Below are 23,715 nucleotides of genomic sequence, written 5' to 3'. Positions count from 1 at the left end.
TATAAGAGTCTTACAGTGGCTGCACTGCATAGTTCAGAAAGCCTGGGCAGAGGGACGAATTCCCGATGATTGGAGTAGAGCTCTCATAGTACCCATATATAAAAAGGGAAATAAAACTGAATGTGAGAATTACAGAGGTATTTCCCTACTGAGTGTTCCTGGCAAGATCTATGCAAGTATACTTGAGAAACGGTTGAGAAGAATTGTGGAAGAAAAGCATGGTGAAGAACAAGCTGGATTCAGGCCAAATAGAGGCTGTCAGGATCAGATCTTCACTTTACGACAAATAGTCGAGAAAGCATGGGAATATAACAAAGATCTGTATTTAAGTTTTGTCGATTTGGAAAAGGCATATGACAAGGTGCCAAGAGAGAAGCTATTCAATACGCTGCAGTTATATGGTGTCAATGGGGCATTATATCAAGCAATACTTAGTCTTTATTTGAGTTGTGAGTCAGCAGTTAGAATTGAAGGAAGTACAGGAAGATGGATTAATGTTAAATCTGGTGTGAGACAAGGATGTACATTATCCCCTCTGTTATTCATTATCTATATGGATCACATTATGAAGGAATGTGGTATTAAACCTGATATCAAAATTGGAGATGTTAATGTCAGCTCTTTGCTTTATGCAGATGATGTTATACTTCTAAATAAATCCGCTACAAGTCTGCAAGATTCTCTGACTAAATTGAATAGCTGTTGTAATAGATATGGTATGAAGGTCAGCCTTCATACCATATCTAAAAAGACAAAGACAATGAAAATAGGCAGAATCATTGAAAATGTCAACTGTGTTGTGAATGGAGAACCTGTGGAACAAGTAAAACATTTCAGCTACTTAGGCACAATTTTTACTGAAGATGGTAAACTAAATATAGAAATAGACTACAGAATCAGCAAAGCTGGTATCGTGGGAAGTCAATTGAATAAATTCATATGGAATAAGAAAGAAATTAGTCAGAACACTAAATTAGCTGTATACAAGACAGTGTTCAAACCAATTTTAACTTATGGATCTGAGAGCTGGGTCAGAAGTAAAACACTTGACCAAAGACTAGAGACCGTAGGTATGAGAGTCCTGAGAAAGATTAGAGGCATGAACAGATGGCATCAATGGCAATATCATATTAAAAACGAGGATATTAGGAAAGAACTTGACATTGTCAGCATCCAGGAATGTGTTAGCAGCACTAATCTCAAGTGGTATGGTCACTTAAATAGAATGGGAGAGGAGATTAGCAAAACAAGTGTTCTCTGCCAGGTTGGCAGGAAAACGACCCAGAGGAAGACCAAGATATAGGTGGATTGATACTGTACAAAGTGCCTTAGACGATAGAAATATAAGATCTGATAATGTTGGAGTCTTGACAAGTAACAGACTGATTTGGAGGAAAATTGTAGATAGGAAGTTAGTAATGATGTAATTTTTTCATGTAGTACTGTCATATCCTGTACACCCCTTGAGGGTACATGGCAGGAATTTGATGATGATGATGATGATGAAAAAGAAATGGAAGTAGTAGAAGAATTAGATGAGTACCAGATCGATATGATAGGCATGACTGAAATTAAGACAAAAACAGGTGAGATCTTTCTAAACAACAAATACAAAATGTTATATTCAGCCAACAACAATCAGAGAAAAGTGGAGAAGTTATAGTATTCAACACTAAATATGAAGATAATCTTTTTGAATGGCAGGAAATATAGAGTGATGTGGGCAACTATCAGAACGGGGAACTGGACAGTGAGTTTATTTGTGCTTGTGGTCCCACAAAAGTTTCTACCAAAGAAGAAATGGAGGAATTTTTTGAGGCATTAGAGAAGGCAGCTGGCACATTGAAAAAGGAAAACTTGGTCCTTATTAGAGATCAAACAGCAGAGTAGGAAATAATTATTGGACATATAAAAATGTTTTGGAAAAATTTGGAGAAAAGCTCAAAGCTAATAACAGTGGTAAATGCTTGCTGAATTTCTTTTCAGGACATGGATTTGTTGTTACTAATACCATGTTCCAACACAGAAATGTGCACAAATTCACATGGAGAGAAGATGCAAGAAATAAGAAGAGTCTCATTGACTGTGTTAGAGTGGATAGCGATGTTCTCCTCCTGATTCAGGACACGAGTAGGCAGAGGATTTGAAATAGGAAATTATAACTATGGACAGCTGGAATGGATGAAATTCGATCAGAAATGTCAAATATGGAGGCACGAAGGTTTTACAGTGGCTGCATTACATAATTCACAAGACTTGGTTAGAGAGTTGCATTCCAGATGATTTGAGCAGAGCTCTCATAGTACCCATCTATAAAAAGTAAAATAAAACTGAATGAAAGAATTACAGAGGTATTTCCCTACTGAGTGCCTATTTCCCTGTCTTACTTCCTGGTAAGATTTATGCAAGTATACTTGAGAAATAGCTAAAAACAATTGTGGAAGTGAAGCTTAGTGAAGAACAAGCATTCAGGCCAAATAGAGGTTGTCAGGATTAGATTTTCACTTTAAGATAAATAGTTGAGAAATCTTAGGAATATAACCAGGATTTGTATTTAAGTTTTTTTGATCTAGAAAAGGCATATTTCAAGGTGCCAAGAAGAAAGTTCTTCAAAATGCTACAGTTATGTGGTTTAAATGGGACATTATATCAAGCAATACATAGTCCATTTAAGCTGTAAGTCAGCAGTTAGAATTGAAGGAGGTACAGGAGCCAGGCCCACTGAAGTATCCCCACGTGGGCCTGGCTCCCACTGAAGAGACCTCAATAAAGGTCGAAACTAGTCTGGGTTGTGGCCCTTCCCTTAATGCATAACATTAGACATATCTGCAAGGAGATGTGTTTTGCATTATGGGAGATACTGAGATAGGAATGTTGGTAGCTTGCTCCACCTTTGCAAGGAGTTCCCTGGTGTTGTACCACCTTACCCCAGTCCTGAAGATACTTTCAGGTGCAAACTTTGTTTGCTCACACTTGGATAAAGGATTAAACTAAATTTATTATATTTAGGCACAAATTTTAGTAAAGATGGCAAATTCAATATGGAAATAGACAACCAGAATTAGTAAAGCTGGTATGTTAGAAAGTAAGCTGAATAAATTAATATGGAATAAGTAAAGAAATAAATTAGTCAAAACACTAATTGTTCAAACCAATTTTAGCTTACGGATCTGAGAGCTGAGCTAGAAATAAAACACTTGATCAAAGATTGGAGACCTCTCATATGAGAGTTCTGAGAAAGATTAGTGGAGTGAACACATGGCATCACTAGCAGTATCACATTAAAAATGAGGATGTTAGGAAAGAAGTTGCCATTATTAGCATTCAGGAATGTGTTAGCAGAGCTAATCTCAGGTGGTATGATCACTTAAATAGAATGGGAGGGGAAAGATTACCAAAACAAGTGTTCTTTGCCAAGTAAGACCCAGAAGAAGGAGACACGATCCAGGTGGATTGATATAGTAAAAAGTGCCTTAAAAGACAGAAATATAAGCTCTGATAATGTTGGAGTCTTGACAGATAACAGATTAATTTGGAGGAAAATTGTTGATTGGAAGATCAATACATGCTATCTGCTGTCTACCAGCAATAGTATTGTTTGTTTTTATGGCCAATATGCCTGTATCTATGCCATAATTCCATTCAAACCATTCTTTCATAAATGTATGCTTGCTTATAAGTATGTTGGAGCTGAGTTTGCAAACTTTATTTAAAATTACCCAATTTTGCTGAAAAAGTCAAATTGCAGTGAATATAAATCTTTTGAATTTTAAGTTCAACTAAAAAAAAATTGAAATGAACTTCACTTGATTTTGACATTACATAATGAGTAGTATGTGGGAGGTAATAACTCACTGATTTTTAATATTTTCTGTATGCTGTTATTAGTCATTAATAACAAAGGGGCTCACAGCCCTTTTACGGGGAGGTACGGCACCACCTCAGTTCCCCCCCTATTTTTATCTGGGCTTGGGAGTGGCATAGCTGACAATTCAGACCTATGGCTGGATTGTCATAGGTATTTCTGACTGTATCCATGTGTGTTAACGGGACCGGTTTGCCTGCTTGCGGGATGAAAAACCCCAGATAAATTTTATTAACAAATTCCTAATGTCATTTGAGATAATATAAAAGCACTGATTCCACTGCATCTGATTATTTGGTATTTATATAACTAGCTGCAATACTGCTTTATAATTTCTTGCGTGTATGTTATTTTACTTAAATCATTTAACAAATTTTGTTTTCTTTCAGTAAATATGCAGAATATTACAAGGTTGACTATAAGCCATAATAAAATTATCAGTAAGTATTTTTTTTAATTATCTTGACTTTTATGTGAAAATTATCATATATAAATAAGAGATAAATACCTTTTTAAAAAATCATTTATATTTTACATTTCACTAACATAGAATGTTGTTATCAGAGCACCACTTCCCTCTTCTATCTTCCAAGATATGAATTTGAGCTTGGTATTTTACATGCATGCAGTCTCATAAAGCAGAATTTTCATGTATTGCAAACTTTGAAAATATGCAGAATGAAGGGATAAAATAGATAATTATTACTTAATGAAATACAATACAATTTAAAGCATGACCATACTAGGGTCATGCTCTAAATATAGAAAAAAAATTAATTACCATTGGCTAAGGTTGAAAAAGCATGGGATGCTATCAGTATCATCAGAATCTTCAGTTATTTAATGTATATATTGTCTTTACTTGGTTAAAAAAGTAAGATATTATCTGAAAAAAAAAAACTATTCGTAGCGAGTAAATGTGAGGAACTCTCTACCTCAGTTGAAAAAAATCTGGGTGTTTAAATCCTGTGAAGAATCTTTGAATACTTTCAAGCAAAGGCAAGTCATGTGGAAGAAAGCCACATTAATACACTGCAGCAAATTTAAATATGAAAGTGTTTGAGGGCAGAGAGGAATTGTATGCGAGAGACCGCTTGTATTTGAATGAGGAAGGACGTTGGCATCTGGGAGATTGCTGTTCTGAACGAGTCAGTGTGTCCCAGTGTGGATGGTAGCAGGGGTGGCCTCTTGTGGGAATGGGTACTTGGGAGGAGGGGGGGGGGGATGACATCGGGTAACGATGAGCCCAGTGGAGTCTAGAGGGGATAATGCTGGGTATAGAAACAATGGCATTTTTATGCTTTATACTAATGCCAGGAGTATTCGGAATAAGGGAGAGGAATTGGTGGCACTGATAGCATCAGCCTGGCCAAAGATTATTGGGATCACCGAGACATGGTTGACAGAAGAGAATATAATAACAGGAATGGAAGTAGCTGGGTACAGCATTTTTCGGCAGGATAGGAAGGGAAAGCATAGTGGTGGAGTACTGCTTATAATAAGTGACAACTTATGTCCTCTAAGAGTGGAGGCTTTGGAAGGCTGTGACACTAATGATTTTGAAAGCATATGGTGTGAGATGGCATGGTATTTGGCATGGTATATCCGATAGGGTGTCCGATTGGCTGTCCGATGGAGGTGGGCAAGACAGGATACTTAGTGGGTGTTGCTACAGACCAAGGAGCACAGAGGGTGGGGACCATGAGATGTTGAGACAGTTGAGGATGGTAAGTGCAAGAAGAATGATTGTTATGGGAGATTTTAACTATAGCAGTATAAATTTGGGAGAGGAAGATGCATGTAGCAATAAGGGAATGGAATTTCTAGAATTCTTGAGGGACAAATGTCTTAGGCAACATGTAACAGAGGGAACAAGAGGTTCAAGAGTTTTGGATTTGGTTATAACATCAGAAGAGTTGATAATAACTGAGATGACATCTCTCCCACCAGTTGGAGAGAGAGAGTGACCATATGGTTTTGACTTGGAAAATGAATAGCCATGCAGGAGTATCAAAGAGACAGGAACGTATGTGGAATTATAAAGCAGGTGATTATAATAGTCTTAGACGTCAACTTGGTGAAGTTTCGTGGAGGGAGGTATTGGAAGGCCGGGATATCATTAGTGCTTGGAAAATTGTGAAGGAATATTTGTTAGCAGCAATGGTAAGCTGTATTCCATGAGTGAAGAAGAGGACACAATTTGGAGTAAAGTGGATGATAAACAATATTAAACAGGAACTGCATGCAAAAAAGAGGCTCTGGAAGAGATATAAGGAGACAGGTGAAGAGAAGATGCATGAAGAATATAAAAGACAGGCCAGGAGAGTGACTAGTATGGTAAGGAAGGCAAAACTGGAATATGAGAAAAGATTGGCCCTTAGATCCAAGGAAAATCCTAGGGAATTTTTTATCTATGTGGCCAGTAGGAGGAGAAATGACTGTAGAAGAATGACATTGTGGATAAAAATGGGAATAGAGTTACTGATGCAGAGGACATAGTGGAATTGTTCAATGAACACTTTATTGAGTATTTCATCCTGGAGGAATCGATTTTCATATTAGAGGGATAGGGCAGGTTCGAGGTTTTAGAGGTGCAGGAGGAGAATGCGTTCTACATACTGAGTACTCTGGATGTTAGTAAAGCTGTGGGACTGGATGGTATTTCACAATGAGTTTGAGAGAATGTGCTAAGAAACTGAGAGTGCCTTTGACCTGTCTTTTCAATGAAAGTCTGGCTGCAGGAAAGGTGCCCATGGAATGGAAGGAAGGTAAGATACTGCCATTGCATAAGGGCGGTAGCAGACTGGAAGTGTCTAATTATAGGCCAGTTTGTGTGTCATCAGTAGTTAGTAAGATCTTGGAGAAAGTAGTGAGGGGACCGTATACAACAGTGGGCAGATGAGGGTAATGTTATCTGTGAGAGTCAACATGGATTTGTGAAGGGGTGCTCTTGTGTTAGCAATATGCTAGCCTTTTATGATAATGTTACAAGAGCATTAGATGAGGGAAAGGCATTTACTGCCATTTTCCTAGACTTAGCAAAGGCATTTGACAGGTTGCCACGTGATAAGCTGATATTCAAGTTGCAGCACAATGGTCTGATGGTCTGGATGTCAGATTGGTCAACTGGATTCAGGATTGGCTGTCCGATAGGTATCAGAGAGTTGTGTATGGTGGAGCAATATTAAAGAGGCAGAAGGTTACAAGTGGTGTTCTACAGGGCTCAGTGCTGGGACCGATATTGTTTAACCTTTATATCAATGACATTGTCCGTGGATTGAAAGGGGATATTCAGTTGTTTGCGGATGATGCGAAGCTGGGAAGGGTTATTAGTAATAGTGCAGATGTGGTAGCCCTGCAAGAGGATTTGAATAAGCTAGACAGATAGGCAAATGAATGGGGGTGTCAGTTTAATGCAGCAAAATGTAAGGTTTGGGACACATCGATGGGATGTTGCATACTCTACGGGAGGAGTTAAACTGGAGGAAGTAGGGGAGACAAGAGATCTGGAGTTGATGATTGATAGAAAACTGAAATTTAGGGGACATATTGCAAAGGTAGTGAAGGTAACACAGAGGGTTGCTGCAATAATGTGAAGGACACTGACCTGCAGAGATAAAATGGTTATCATTCCATTGTATAAGACTCTGATCAGACCACACTTAGACTATTGTTCTCAGATCTGGTCCCCAGGATTTGAAGGGGATAAATTAACTGTGGAAAGGGTACAAAGGTGGATAACAAAGATGGTGTCAGGACTGTACAATGTTAGTTATGAGGATTGGCTGAGAGAGTGTGGACTGCAAAGTTTGGTGGATAAAAGAAGGGGAGGCGATAAGATAGAGACTTTTAAACTGTTGAGAGATGGCTACAGGGTTGACACTGGGGAGTTCCTTCACTTGGTTGAACAGCAGGAAGGAATAATGACAAGGGGCCATCCCTGGAAGTTACGAAAAGAAACTGTGAGAAAGAGTGTGAGGAGTGGTTTCTTTGCAAGGAGGGTGGTTGAACCATGGAAGGCATTTCCTGATGGAGTGGTGAGATCGAGAACAATCAATGCGTTTAAGGAGTGGTATGATAGACTTTGTGTTTCCTAGGAGGGACTTCCCTCGATGAGTCTTGATAGACTTGTGTTTCTTAGAAAGGACCTCCCAAGATGAGTCTTTTGACTCCATGGGAGCCTGAATAATAATAATAATTTAATTTATCATTTGTAATCTGTTTGCCAGACATTTCTTTTGTAATTATTAGCAATCCATAATTCTGAATAAAAATTTAGAAATTGTTCGCTTCTTATATTTATTGTTTCTCTAATGTCTACTTAGTGCTTCATGATTTTATATCCATTAGGTCATATTTTATCTAAATCGTATTGTAAATTAGAAACAAATTTATTGCAAGATTATCTCATTTGTTACTTCTGTAATAGATATAGCTGATTATGTATAAAGGAGGCTTCAAGACAGGTAGTGAATTATATGCTAGTCAGTACCTCAGAAGTGGTGGTGAAGGTATTGGAGAAGTTGGTAAAAGATAGAATTTAGGCATGAGTGGGCAGGAATATTATAATGTATGGAGAAGTATGGTCCTACTGGACAGTGATATGCCTGGATTTTATAAAAGCATTTGATAGGATACCACATGAAACTCAGTTACATAAATTGGAAAAAATGGGGATGGATATGAAGTTCTTGATTTGGATAAGAAGGCTGCTGATGAATAGACATCAAAGAGTTGTATATGGTGCAGTCCTTGGTCCACTGTTGTTTAATTTCTACCTTGGTGATATAGGAAATGATTTTAAGGGAAACTATTCAGCTTTTAGCTGATTATGCAAATATAGGAAGAGTGATATAGTCAATGAAGTTGATGTAGAGATTCTACAGAATGACTTAGACTGGCAATATAAGCAAAAGATAATGGCCGTTAGTCACTAGCATAGCTAGAGCTTTTGCTGCCCGGGGCAGTCCCTGAGTTTGCTGCCCTTCTCAATACACACCAAAAATACTACGAAAAAAGTCAAAAAGACATATAGCATTTCTGGCAATCTTAGTCACCCTCACCACTGGTCAGACTGGCGGGTGTTTTCGCCTCAGCTCCTTGATCGCCGTAAACTCCCAAACGTGCAGCAGTATGATAGATTTGTTTAAATCTAGATTCTAGACCAGTGGTGAGCAACTTTTTCTAGTGTGCATGCCAAAATCGCCAAAACTTTGATGCAAAATTTTCTCACGTGCCAACCGAAATTTTGGGGAACATATTATTACTTGGTGTCTTTTAAGTATTGGGAAGACCTTTTCAAAAACCACACTAGAATGGTAAAATCAAAGAATATTGTAAGTCATGTAAGATTGAATGAATATAAAAATTAGTGACGGAATTTTTACTTAAGTCCTTCTACCCTGTTGATAGCATGAATATTTTTTTTATTTGCATTTAAGTGTAATTCTAGCTGCCATATAAAGCTACACAATTTAAAGACTCAGTTTTTAACATCAGCAAGAGTAAACAATAATTCTGAATTTTTTTTTTTATTTAAATTTTTTTATAAAGATCAGTCAGACATAAGATTTTTCAAGTATTTCCAAGTTTTTCCAATATATTGCAGTGCACAATCTCATAATCGTTTTACTTGACTAAAGCACAATAAAAGAAAATAAAATAAAAGATATAATTTTAGTACTTCTTAATCCCTTATGAGTAATACATAAAAATTACAGATAAATATTTTACCTACATAATATATTAAACAGAAATTAATCTTTACCATTTTTAGCAGAAAACATCAAATCAAAACTAGAGAAAGAAAAATAGCGGACATGTTATTTATTTAGCATCAATGAGACTTCTGCTGTTGCTGCATCACTAATGACAGATAATTTATATCAGGTTTATATTTTGTAACCTGTAGAGATATGCATGGGCTACTAATTTCATCTGTAAGGCTACTCCTGTTATGAGACTTAACAAAGTTTATCACTGAGAACAATGATTCACAAGAATATGTAGATACAAAAATGGATAATAATGCTGTTGCAAGGGTTTTTAAACATACAAAAGTTTAAGGAATAGCATTCCAAGTTCTTAGTACCTCTTTATCTGCACTTCTCTCTGTTACTCCCGTCTCTAATCGCTCCTTTTCAATATTTTCCAAGTCAACTCTGAGATCAACAAATTTCTGCCTCCAAATTGAACTACTTTGAAAATCAATCAATTGCATTTCAAAATCATCCACATTTATCCATGAAAACATCTGCAAGTTTATTTGAAGATGTTTTTGTGTCCTGTAGGTTGAGGTTCAAGTCATTTAAATGTTTACAAAAAAATCTGCAAAAAACATCACTTTACAAACCCATACAGTGTCATACATTTCTTTATAACGCATTTGTTGATTAGTCAAAAAGAGATTTATCTCATCCAGGCTCCCACTGAAGAGACCTCAATAAAGGTCGAAACCGGTCTGGTAGTGGCCCTTCCCTTAATGCATAACAATAGACATATCCGCAAGGAGATGTGTTTTGCATTATAGGAGATACTAGGATAGGAGTGTTGGTAGCTTGCTCCACCTTTGCAACGAGTTGCCCTGGTGTGTACCACCTTAACCCAGTCCTGAAGATACTTTCAGGCGCAAACTTTGTTTGCTCACACTTGGATAAAGGATTAAACTAAATTTATTATACTCTAACCAAGTGGAAAATAAACTTTCAACATCTTTCTCTAAATCCAGAGTAATTTATTAAAAAAGGGTGGCACACCAATTGGCAATTCCTATAGGTGGAGATGACCTGCTAATGCTTCTGCCTGATATCTCGACTTGGGCCTGGCTCCCACTGAAGAGACCTCAATAAAGGTCGAAACCGGTCTGGGTAGTGGCCCTTCCCTTAATGCATAACAATAGACATATCCGCAAGGAGATGTGTTTTGCATTATAGGAGATACTAGGATAGGAGTGTTGGTAGCTTGCTCCACCTTTGCAACGAGTTGCCCTGGTGTGTACCACCTTAACCCAGTCCTGAAGATACTTTCAGGCGCAAACTTTGTTTGCTCACACTTGGATAAAGGATTAAACTAAATTTATTATATCTCATCCAGGCATTCAACAAATCAAATTGTTTCTGAACAAGACCTCGATAAGCCAACGAACATTGTTGTACATTATTAGTCCTTTGTACGCCAAATCAACCTCATTCAATAGATTCTGAAATTTTCTTTTATTCAAAGCAGGTGCAGAAATGTAATTAACAACCTTGGTTTGTGTCACTTCTTGAAGTTCCTTTAGGTCAGCGTTTGCACATAAATTCTCCTCATGTAGGATGCAATGAAAACCTATCAGTGGATGACCACCATATTTTGCAAACAGATTTACAAATCCTGCTTTCTTACCAATCATGCTGGGCACACCATCTGTTGTGACGGATACCACTTTTGAAATATCAATTTGCTGAATAGATAATTTGTTCATAATTGCTTTACATATTTCAACCCCACTGATACGCTCAGGTAGTGTTACGAGGTTAATCCTCTCATCACATACTTCATCATCCCTACAAAATCTAGCAAAGATTGCCAGCCTAGCTGATGATGTAATGTCTGTGCTCTCATCAACACAAATTGAAAAGAACTTACTTGAAGCCAAACTTTTGTTAATTGTTCTGCTGTATTCCTTTCCAACTTGAATATCCTATCCTTAATTGTTTTTCTACTCTGAGTGGTTTTACATGTTGGGCAATAACTTTTGAAACCTCAAAACTAGCAGCAACTAAGTTGGAACTAGGTCTACCTGAAATAAATTTCATCAATGTATCGGACTGTTTTTTGTCTTGCTCAGTTCATGAGAAATTAATTCTCTCTGTTCTTGCTCACTTTTATTACTTAATTTCTTATGAACAGTTTCAAAATGTCTCTTTACAGAAGAAATCTTACAAACAACTGATTCGGAACATAAAATGCATAATGCTTTATTATCTTTCTTAATCATGTCAAATTTTTCAGTCCAGTATTCTTTAAATTGCCTAATATCCTTTTCATTTGAATGTCTGTTTCTTTGCTGGTGATTGTGACATTCTGCTCAATCTTGTAAAGAGCAGGTAGCAAATAAATAAATAAATAAATATATATATATATAATTGAATAATTATTAAATGATTGCTTTCTTCATACAGCTTTTAACTTTAATAAAAATCGGATTATGGGGTGTAAAAATGTGAACAGAGACCTATAGACACTGACAAAGATTATAATTTGGACTCGGAAAATCTCATCATAATCACTCTCTGCATAAACCAACCAAGTTAAAGCAAACCAAAAATTAGTACAATTATAAGCCGACCTACACACATGCAAATGAAAGAGAAGGGTATGCATGCAATCTAATCATGTGCAGATAATACTTCATAATCCTGAATACTGATAATACATTTCACATAGCTTTAAATATAACTTGCCATCACGTATAACTCATACCCTTCATTTTACTTTACGAAAAAAGAAATTGAAAAGTTTCACATATACCTCGCACAGGCAAAAAAAAAAAAGTTTAAACACGTTTCAGGGCGATAGTAACTCACTTCCCGTGGTAAACCACACGCCCTCCCCAGTAGCCAATAGTGACTGCAGACAGAAGTAAAAACAGGTCTTTTTATTCTATTACTGGATAAGGTACAGAGACATTTTTGCAGTCTGTGTAATATATTTCTCAACAAATAGTGCAATTAGAGACAACTGGGATAAAAATGGCACTAACTAATGAATCACATGTTCCCTTTCCACAGAAACTATGCTATTTAGACTCAAGCAAAACCATATGTTACACCGGCAAACACGGTTCTAACTTGAAAACTAGATGTGCGGGAGTCTGTCCCCCCAAGGTAGCAATAAAAATAAATGGGAAGCATTAAAATTCGTAAACGTGTTAAAACTAAGAAATATATAGTGAATATTTTTATCACCGTTTCAGATATTGAATTTGGTTGAAGGGAATTAGCATTTCAGTTCAAAAATTGTCGGCTTGCCTTTATGTTTGACTCGCGTGATCCTTTGTTGATACCACACCAATTATGTGCACATAGCTGCTCTATCTTTACTGGCCTAGTACCATAGCATCTGTTCGTTAGTCACTCGTGAAGGATTGTTCATTAAGTATCTCAAGTCTTGTAAATTACTGGTAATTTTTTCTTGAAATAATGGGAAAGAAGATGCCGCTATTTGGGTAGGATGCACACAAGAAAACTGCTCTCTAGGCAGGAAATAGCAATAACAATCATGGTGCGAGATATTATATGCGGATTTCACGAAAAAAACTGAAACTTAAGTTTCCGAAAATCCCCACATATCATATATCTCGCACCATAATTTTTAGCTTTAATTTTTGGGAAAAAAAGTGAGAGTTATATTCAAGTAAATACGGTATGTTTATGGCAATGTAAAGGACATTTGCTTTTATATCTAATAAGTTAAACATATTAATTGACAATAAATACTTCCAATCCATATTTTAATGACTTATGATTTAATAAAATCCAAATCTACATATATACACACTTTAGAAAACGAATACGTTCTTTACTAAACATGAAAAGATATATCAAATGATGGTAAAGGCATCACGCCACGTCTGGTTGCCTGGCGAATGATGCAACTGAACTGGATGAAACTTATACATAGGCTTGTAAATAGGATCTCTGTTTCTTATTTTCTTATGACTTATTATTACTAAAACAGTTGGTAGGGTTTACTTCTTTATTGCATTTTTATTTGGTATAGCTGTACTTAATAAAATTGTATTATATTAAGTTAAAATATACAAGTCAGTGAAGATGTTTGAAATGTATTTATTTATTTAATTATTAAGGTGAGCCCTGGGTTGCGTGCCTGAAAAAAGTTGTTGGCTTATCACGTTTGGCATGCATGCCAAGAGTTGCCCACCCCTGCTCTAGACTAACCATAGATAAAGAATACAATAAATGTGTTTTCAATAGTTTCAATAACAACCCAAATGATATAAATGTGTAACAGGTTAAAAAAAAAAACAACTAATGATAAATCAGGCATTTTAGCATTTTGGAATCATGCTTGTTAATTTTTATACATGCATCAAAAGTTTTTTATTTTTAAGAATTTGAATTATAGTATGATAGGGAAATGTAATAACGGTTTTGTTATATTTATATTTTGTTTATTTTAGTTGCAAGTATAGTTGTTAAAAACTAATTATTAATTAAGTAATAAAAATTACTAATCTAACAAATAAAAGAATCGTCGACAAATAAAATTGCCTCACGTGAAATCCCCAAAAAAAGTGCCACCAGGGGCAGACTTCACCCTCTGCACCCACAGCTATGCCACTGCTGTTAGTCTAATATTGTCAAATGAAAGGCCAACAGAACACATGCAATTTACAGACAACAAATACTGTTATTAGTGGTGATGGACATCATTGATTGTGGTTGTCTGTAGTTAAGTAGTAGGGAAGACGGTGAGATGTGTGTAGAGCAGGTGGACTGTGATGAGTCTTTGGACTCCTTGGAGGTGTCACGTAATAATAATAATAAATTATAGTGGGTTTCTTTTTTACTTTTAATTTTTTTTATCCTGAAATATTCAACAGTCATTTATTGCAAGATTGATTTTTTTTTAAGTGACTGGAAAATTGGTTATAATGATTGTTTTTATATGGGATTCCCATAGCTTGATTGATAGCATTAATGCCTTTTCATTGTATACAACCTTTATTTCAATCCTGTCTAGGATATGAGGAACTTCTTATAAGGACTTTCCAGCTGACAGCAAGGGAAAAAGTAGCTTTTCATCCTGCAGAACAGACAAGCCTACTTGAGAATACCTGTAATTTATGAATACAACAGAACATGATGACAGTTTATCCACTGTATTAATGCATTCATTAAGTTTATAAGAAACCAGGTTATTGCCTATGACATGCTATTGAGCATAGCAAGCGAACATGAGACAATATGACAGTTTTTTTTTCAATCATTGAGAATTCTTATTATAATAAACTTATGTAGCATTAATGTATTTTTCTACCTATACTATTTTAAGTGCAGAACATCATCACAACTTTTGCTTAAACTTTTAATGATGAGTTTACCCTCAGTTAATTAACTGATACATGTTTATTAGTTATAAAGTGAAATGAATTTTTTAATTTTGTAACTTTATTATATTAATGACTATTTTTTATGCTTGCATGTTCTTAGGTGTTCCTCCTGGTATAGCCAACCTTCCTAACTTAGAAATTTTGAACCTTTTCCATAATTACATTGAGGTATGATAGAATTTATGTATAATTAATTTTTTATAATGATTTCTTTCTTGCTAGCATGGAATATTTGAAACATGAATTCATGAGAAAACTCCAGTACTATTTGCCATATTTAACTCTATTGATTTCATTTAAATGATGTTATTAGAAATACAGTGGTATTATTTATTATAACCAACAAGAAATTATATTCTTGTTTTCATCCATATTCTTTACCTCAGTGTAAGCAAACAAACATTTATTTTATGTATGATGTATCTTTATGACTAAGTTATTTTTGTATATAAGCAGTTGATTTCCATCTGGTTGCACTTTGCATTGCATTAATGCACAACACTCCCCCTTCCCCTCTGCCCTCAAAAGAATTGTATATATCAACACACATTAAGTTTAGTGCCACTTACTCTCCCCAGGTTGGTTTTGAACTTTGAGGTCTCATCAATGTGAAGTAGACCTTTGGAGATGCATGGAGGTATTTCTTGATGGTGGATCATATTTCTCATATCCATCATAAGTAGTAGAATCAATTTCACATATTTTTTTCTATAAATTTAGGGTAGCTAGCTAGTTATTTGCAGGATAGATTGGATATGGTCCTTGAAAAGCCATGATTTTTGTTTTGTCTGTTGATATTTGTATTCAGATTTTTTAGAAATTATGTTTAAGGAGCATATTGATCTTCAGAGTTCATCTTCACTTCTTACTATGATTGACAAGAAAATATTCTTCTTGTTTTTGTCAATATTTTTACCTTAATGTATGCAAACACAACTTTGGACTAATACCCAAAGTTTTTGTTTGCATATACAGGGTAAAAATAAGTTTCACCTTCATGCCAGAGTGAAAATATGAATGAGAACAATAATATAACTTATGTATAATTTTTTTGGTGGTTGTGATGGATAGACAGAGAGAGAGAGAGAGAGAAGCAGAATGAACTGTATACCGAGTAACAATCACTCTGCGATACTAATGCACTTGATAAATTTCCCATGTAATTGTAGGTTTGGCTTGTGTATGTTCATATTTAGTTTCTTCTCCTCTCCTCCATTTTCTCATTATACACATAACAGTGTAATGTTCAACATTGTTAAATTCATTCATTCATCAAAGAGACAGAAAACCCGAGTTTCCAGGAGAAAAAACCCTCTACCTCCATATGAGACAGACCGACTAACTCACCTTTAGTCAAAAGAGACCAGATAAAGGTTCCTCACATTGTGGACGGGAATCAAACCCAGGTCGTTTCGACCAAAGGGCTTCATCTATACTGGCTGAGCTACAGAGCCTCACTTTGTTAAATTAGATGATCATTATTATCAATTTTTTTTAAATTAAATTATCCTTCATTCATAACTATATAATTCTTTCTTGCATAAATTCATTGCTTCCATAACTTTTGCTGAAGGCTATTCATCATCATCATCACGAACCATGGGCTCATTGCCCATTGATGTCTGATGCCTGTTTCACTATCTTTTTCCACCTTTCTTTGTCCAGTGCACGGTGTTGCAGTTTTTGTACACCCATTCTACACCAGTCTTTTATATCGTCTATCCATTCTCTGTATGGTCTACCTCTTCTGTTTAAACCATCCAAAATACCAAACATAAATGTCTTTATCTTCCGGTCCTCACTCATTCTACGGATGTGTCCAAATAATTGCAGCTTCTGTTTTATAATCTTCTGCATTAGATTCTGTTTTGGTTGTATCTTCTGATAGAGCTCTTCATTGGTGATTTTCTGTATCCATCCTATTCTTAGAATCTTCCTGTAACAAGTTCTTTCAAATGCCAGAATTCTTTTTCTTGATTCCTTATTTATTACCCACGTTTCAGATCCGTACAGTACACCGCTGAAGATGCATGTTTTCAATACTCTTTAGATTTGTTTGCAGACTGATCACTTTACTTTTCCAGATGTTATCCATGGCCTTCAGATTTGTTCTTCCCTTTGCAATCCTGACCTTTATTTCTTTTTTACAGTCCAAGTCATATGTCAGTTTACTTCCCAAATATGTGAATTGTTCTACATTTTCTATATCAGTTCCATCCACTTGTATCTTTTGTTTCATGTTCTTCTCACCAAATACCATTGTCTTTGTTTTTTCAAAGTTCATAACAAGTCCAAATCTCTTCCCTTCCTCATTTAACAGTTTCAGTGTTTTTTGTAGTTCTCTTTCATCTTCTTCAATAATAACAATGTCATCTGCAAATCTCAGATTGTTAATTCTCATTCAGTGTACAGATATTCCTTTGGCATCTTCCTTCAGTTTGTCCATTGCTCTTTCTAAATGTGTGACGAAAATGCTTGGTGATATTGGGTCTCCCTGTCTATTACCTCTGCTTGTTTTAAACCATTTCCCCAAATCATCACCTATTCTAACTGCTGCAACTGCATTCTGATAAATATCTTTTAATATAGCTATTAGTTTTTTATCAATTCCATAGGATTCCAGAACTGCTAATGTCACTTTCTGGTCAATACTGTCAAATGCTTTCTGAAAATCAACAAAGCAAGTATATATGTTTTTGTTTTTTCTCCTAGCTTTCTCTGCTATTAACCTCATTGTCAAAATCTGTTGAATTGTAGTTCTATCCTTCTTAAATCCTGCTTGCTCGTCTGCAAGGTATGCTTCCAATTGTGTTCTCAATCTTTCTGTCAATATGATCATCATCACTTTACCAAGGTGACTTATCAAGGCAATTGTTCTATAATTTTTACATTCTAGCTTATTTCCTTTCTTGTATAATGTTACTAATATTGATTTCACCCACTCCTCTGGCATTTTCCCTTCTTTCCATACCATATTACATAGTTGGTGCATTTCTGTAACCATACTTTCACCACCATATTTAATCATTTCTCCAGTAATGTTATCGTTACCAGGACTCTTGTTGTGTTTTAGCTGTCCTATTGCTTTTTCTACCTCTCCTCTTAAAATGTCCATAATCATGCTCATTACCTGGTGGTGATATCTGCTTCAATTCTTCAGTCAGTTTCCCAACACTATCTGAATCTAGTTTTTCTTTATATAACTCACTACAGTATCTTGTCCTGCTGTACAATTTTTCTTTATTCATTAATACTCTGCCTTTTTCATCTTTAATTGTGGTCTGTTTTGGTTGCCACTTTCTATTAATGGTTCTAATCATTTTGTATACCTCCCTTGTTTTATGCTCTCCATAGTATACTGTTCTATATTGTTCTATACTGTTGCATTGGGCTTCTAACCATTTCATCTTATCCATTCTGACTGCTTTTTTCGTCTCATTACACTTTCTCTTATTTGTTCTGATGTATCCTTTCTTATCTTCAACATTCTTTTCTCCTGTACTAACTTCAGTGTTTCTTGTGTAATCCATTTCTTCTTGATCTTCTCTTCTTCTGGTACTGTTTCTTCTATCGCCTTCATTACTCTTTTCACTCTTAAATTCGAGTTTTTTTCTTTCTCCACACTTTTAAGTTTCTCTTCTAACACTGTTCTGTACCTTCTTCCTATTTCTGTTTCACTTATTCGTGAAGCAGAAATAGGAAGAAGTATCTCTTCTATTCTGATGTTGGGGTTTATATTTCTTTTTTTAATTTCATCTTGATGTTTGCAATCACTAAACTATGGTCCAAGTCTATATCCGCTCCTTGAAAAGTTCGACATTGCCGTACTGATGTTATCCATCTTCTTTTAATTATAATCATATCAATCATGTTTTTGGTTTTCCCATCATTTGATCGCCATGTCCATTTTCTACACACCTTTTGGTACACTCCTGTTACAGAAATAACTACTGTAACTCCTGTTACAGTGGTTATTTGCTGTGGACCAAATTCTAACAATTTTTCACCTCGTTCATCTCTTTCTCCGAAACCATATTTTCCCATGACTCTTTCCCAACCATCATTATCTATTCCAACTTTGGCATTCCAATCTCCTTCAATAATTAGCACATCTTGCTTTGGTATTGTTTCTGTTGTCTCTGTCAGATCTTTGTAGAATAAGATATCTGGACTATTGACATGTTGAATGGCTTTGCCTGAAATCTTGCTACTATGATTCATTCATTAACTGGTTTGTAGGCTAACAGTGCCTCTCGAGCTCTTTTGCTAAGAAGGAACCCAACTCGTGCTTTGTGCATGGTGTCCTGTCCTGACCATATTACTTCGCATCCATTGATCTCTCCAGATGATGTCCATCTCATCTCTGCCAATCCTAATATATCCCACCGATATCTCTTCATTTCCTCACGAAGTATTTCTAATTTTCCTCACATCCAGAGTGTCCGCACATTCCACGTTCCTACTGATAACAGTTCTGTTAGTTTCAGTTTCTGTTTTCTTTCGGTATCCCACTTTTCGATCCAACCTCAATCGCTCGATTGGTATCGCGACCCTTGTTTATTCAGGCGACGCCCGAGCTGACATGTTGTAGCTGTTGATTGTATAGGCATCAGATAAGAATCGTGTTTTTTCTTTACGGTCAGAGCATCGACACTCATCTGACCGGTCATCTTCCTTTATCCAGGCTTGGGACTGGCATGAGACCCCTAAGGATCCCATGGCGGAGTTGAAGGCTATTACACGTTTTTAATCTTAACAAAAAGTGAGCTTCTTATATTTGTCTTTTCCAACTTTTTATTATACTCGCTTATAAGAGTCTAGTTCAGCCAAAGGCAATAAACTATTTGTTCCTAGAGCTAACTGATATCTTAGTTATTAAGATATAATTCTTCCATGCATCTCTGAATGCCTTCATTTGTCTTGGCATTCATTAAATATCCATGTGATTTGTGAGCTCTAATTCAGTATTGTCTGCCAGCTGCAAGTGAAGCTTCTTTTAATTAAACCTACAATTTGCTGAGCTTTACTAGTTGTCTTACCATATGATTTCTGAACATAAATTCCCCATCAACCAAAATTAAAGTGTTGTCCATTCTACTTGCATCCATCTAATACTATTTTTATACCATCATCATCCTTTCAGGGATATACAGGCCAAATAGCCTGTTCTAGTCTCATTCCATCTTTTCCTTGGTCATCCCTGACTTCTGTATTCTCCGACTGGATGGTGTCAGAGTATTTTTTTTTTGGGTAGTCTTGAACTGTTCATTCTTTCAACATGTTCAATCCACTTCTTTTGGTATCTTTATGTATTTCTGTGCTTTTTTTTTTTTTTTTTTTTTTTTTGTCCCAGAGGGTATAGTCTTCTGTCCGTACAGTAGAGAAGGTCTTGCCAACACTTTATAAATTCTTATTCTTGTATGCTTTTGAATTTGGAAATATCATCAATCATTCCTGTTATTTTTAGAAAGTTTGAAATTTTAATATCAGTGTTAGCTTCTTTTGCATATGATAAGCACGTCCAAGGTATTTGAAGCAGTTAATTCTTTTGTTTAAGTTGCTTAAGACAAAACTGCAGCTTTGCACTTTCCATTGCAGCTCACAACAGATGCAGCAAAACTTCAAGAAATCTAAATCTAATTTTGAAAGGATCAAATATGGAAAAACTTTCTTTTTGTTCAAATGGTAGTTGAGCCTACTGTCCCTCACCAATGTTATTGGATGTAACTGCCCCCCCCCCTCCCTCAATCCAAATTTCTACATCTCTCACATGTCAGATATTGTTATTGTAAATTCACACAAAGATGACTTACCAGCATCATCATTCTTCTTCTCTAACTCTTGCATTGATGAGAGTACATCCAGGCAAGTATATCACTTTACCAAGAACTGCTCACTGATTTCTTTCCAAAATTTCCCTTAAAAAAACATCAGCATTCTGATTAGCTTCAGAGAAATAAGTCTATACTTCTCCTGGCCATCACCATCCACCTTTGGACAATTGCCATGAAAAGGTTTGGAGCATCTCATATGATTGCTCTTGACATTTCTAGAGTATTTGATTGAATCTACCATAGAGGCCTACTCACTAAGATCTTATGGTTTGCTTTCTGCCTTTTGTAATTGGATTACTAGCTTCCTTTTTGGTCATTCAATGTGTGTCATGGTCGATGACTTTCTCTCCTCATATTTCCCCACCACTGCTAGAGTACCTCTGTACTTTCACCCACTTTCTTCCTTCTACATACTGTCCGACCACAGATCCGAGACTAGTCTGGTAACTTGTCAAGAAGAGTTAATTCATGTTAAAGAGAAAAAGAAATAAGCTGATGTACGAAATGGTCACCAACATGCAAAATCACGTGCTTTATAACGTAAAATTTTCCAACTTATTTTGTAACTATTTTGCTTGTTATACAAGCAAAATAGTTACCACTTCAAAAATTACAATGTTCATTAAAGAAATGTTAATTTTCCAATGTGTAATAATAGACAACTCATTCCACAAGATGGATTGATTACATCGGAATGGATTCTCCTTCTTCTGATATGTGCAGAAGTGTCGAAGGGTCTCGTATCTGTGGGTGTAGAGTAAATAACTATTTTCTTTCACTGACCTCATATCCTATCCATAGTTATTCACTGACACTACAGTCTGTTCATCTTAATTTCACCAACTTGGAGTGCATAATCATGGAAGCTTTTTTGATCCTTCATAACCAGTGCCTTAAACTCTGATCAGATCAAAACACAATCCTGTCTTACTATTTCTTGCAAGAAAGCACTCACTAACTTCCCCTTACACTTTGACAATATCCAGATCTTCAATTAATACCAAATTTCTTTTTTTTGGGGTTGACCTGCACCTGTAGTCTCTAGTAGTACAAACACATTTTGGATATATTTTATTCAGCCTGCAAAGAACTAAATGAAACTACTTGTCCACTCCAAGACACTACTTTTTGCCTTTACAACTGCTAATACTGCATAAATCTCAATTTCACTCAAATTTGGACTACTGCTTACACATTTTTCAGATGGCGAACTCCAAATATGAGCAATATTCTATGCCGACCTGGTTGGCCAAGTGGTTAGCGTATCCACTCTCCAGCCAAAAGGCTGCTGGTTTGAATCCTGCCGTCAGCATAGATGTTCGTGATTGTCTGTGAAGATACTAGTGATGGTGGTGGGTAGTAGATGGCATTGGTATAGATCAGTGATGGCGAACCTATGACATGCGTGTCAGCACTGACACACTTGAGGATTTCGGGTGACACACCTTGGTATATTGATATTCTGATGACAAAACTGTGATAAATCATATAAGATCGTTCTCAGTTAAGGCGAAGATAGGTTTCGGTTCATTGAAAGAATTATATTTTGTAGTTAGCTTATTTCTATTTTATTTTGTAACTAGCCTATAAATAATGAGCGTTTTAAGTGTACGTTTTTCTTTCTTAATCATTATAATTTCTGCATAGTCATATGATATTATAAAAACTTATAAAAAGTATTATCAATGTTATACGATACAGACTTATAAATACGTGCTTTATATATTATAAACTTAAAGTTTTCATTTGACTTTTATGTGAAATTCATTCATGCATGCATTCCAAGTCTCTCAACTGAGTAATACAAATTCTAAACATATTTAAAACCACTTTAACAGAAAATATAATTCGCAATATTAAATATTGAATTTATCTGAGTAAATAATGAAAACATTTTTATAGTTGCAATAAATTCAGTAAATTTTGTTAAATAATGCAAATAGTAACAACTTACGATGACGTCACACTAAATACTACTAAATAACTGCTATTTAGTAGCATGATAGAGCAGCACTTCCCAAACTGTGGGCTGCAGCCCTCCTTAGGGGACGTAGGTTTTGTTAAGGGGAGCAGTGAAATAATGAAAACAAATTTAAAATGTTTTAAGACCAAGTAGATTTTTTTATTTTAAAAGAAACGTATTTAACTTTTATTATTTATTATTTCTTTTTTGTTATTTTTTATATTTTAATGGAAAAATTCACACATTGGTGTTGGTTCACAAACTTTGTTTCCTGCGTATTTCGGCGCTTAATGAATATTAGTAAATATTGCTTATTCATATGTTTCATTTCAAAGCAGTGGTTAATTGTATTTACTTCGAATGCTCTGCAGGGAAGCTCCAAATCATCCTATCCCTTTCATCACGCATTCATAATCAGGGACTGTTGATATTGACTTTATATACATATCGAAACTCGTTTTATATTATAACTGTCATCCGAGCTAGTTTTCTGTTACCAATAAACGTTTCGCATATACTTCACACATGAAAAAAAGCTTAAACAAGTTCATGTGGGGAGATAGTAACTCGCTTGCAGTGGTGAACAACACGCCCTCCCTAACAGCCACTATACTGCAGAGGCAATAAAAAAAAGTACTTTTATTATGCCAGTGAATAAGGTATGAGGAGTCTGTGTAATATATTTCTCAACAAATAGTGCAATTAGAGACAACTGGGATTAAAACACACTAATTAATGAATCACATGTCCCCTCATACAGAAACTAGTCTGTATATATAGACTGAAACAAAACCATATGTTGCATGTGCAAACACAGTATCTAACTAAAAACTATTGTTATTAATTAGATGTGTGTGTGAGTTCGATTTCCCAAGGCAGCAATAAAATTCAACCGAACGTGTTAAAATTGTAAACGTGTTAAAATTCGTAAAAGTGT

The 23,715-nt window shown here is 35.6% G+C and overlaps 1 protein-coding gene across 1 annotated transcript in view; it reads left to right on the top strand.

Annotated features, from left to right (window-relative positions):
* LOC150098836 (ras suppressor protein 1-like) overlaps positions 1-23,715 on the top strand; it is a 105,287-nt gene that overhangs the window by 6,850 nt on the left and 74,722 nt on the right. Inside the window, exons 2-3 of the mRNA XM_090404776.1 lie at positions 4,255-4,305; positions 15,082-15,149. Coding sequence (XP_090260902.1) covers positions 4,255-4,305; positions 15,082-15,149 — 119 coding nt within the window. The remainder of the gene's footprint in view (positions 1-4,254; positions 4,306-15,081; positions 15,150-23,715) is intronic.

Source organism: Typopeltis vanoorti, chromosome 15 (assembly GCF_054136105.1).
Source record: "Typopeltis vanoorti isolate ZY-2024b chromosome 15, IOZ_Tvanoo_1.0, whole genome shotgun sequence".
NCBI lineage: Eukaryota > Metazoa > Arthropoda > Arachnida > Uropygi > Thelyphonidae > Typopeltis > Typopeltis vanoorti.
Note: the sequence above shows the minus strand (reverse complement) of the source record. Positions and strands in the feature narration are given on the sequence as shown.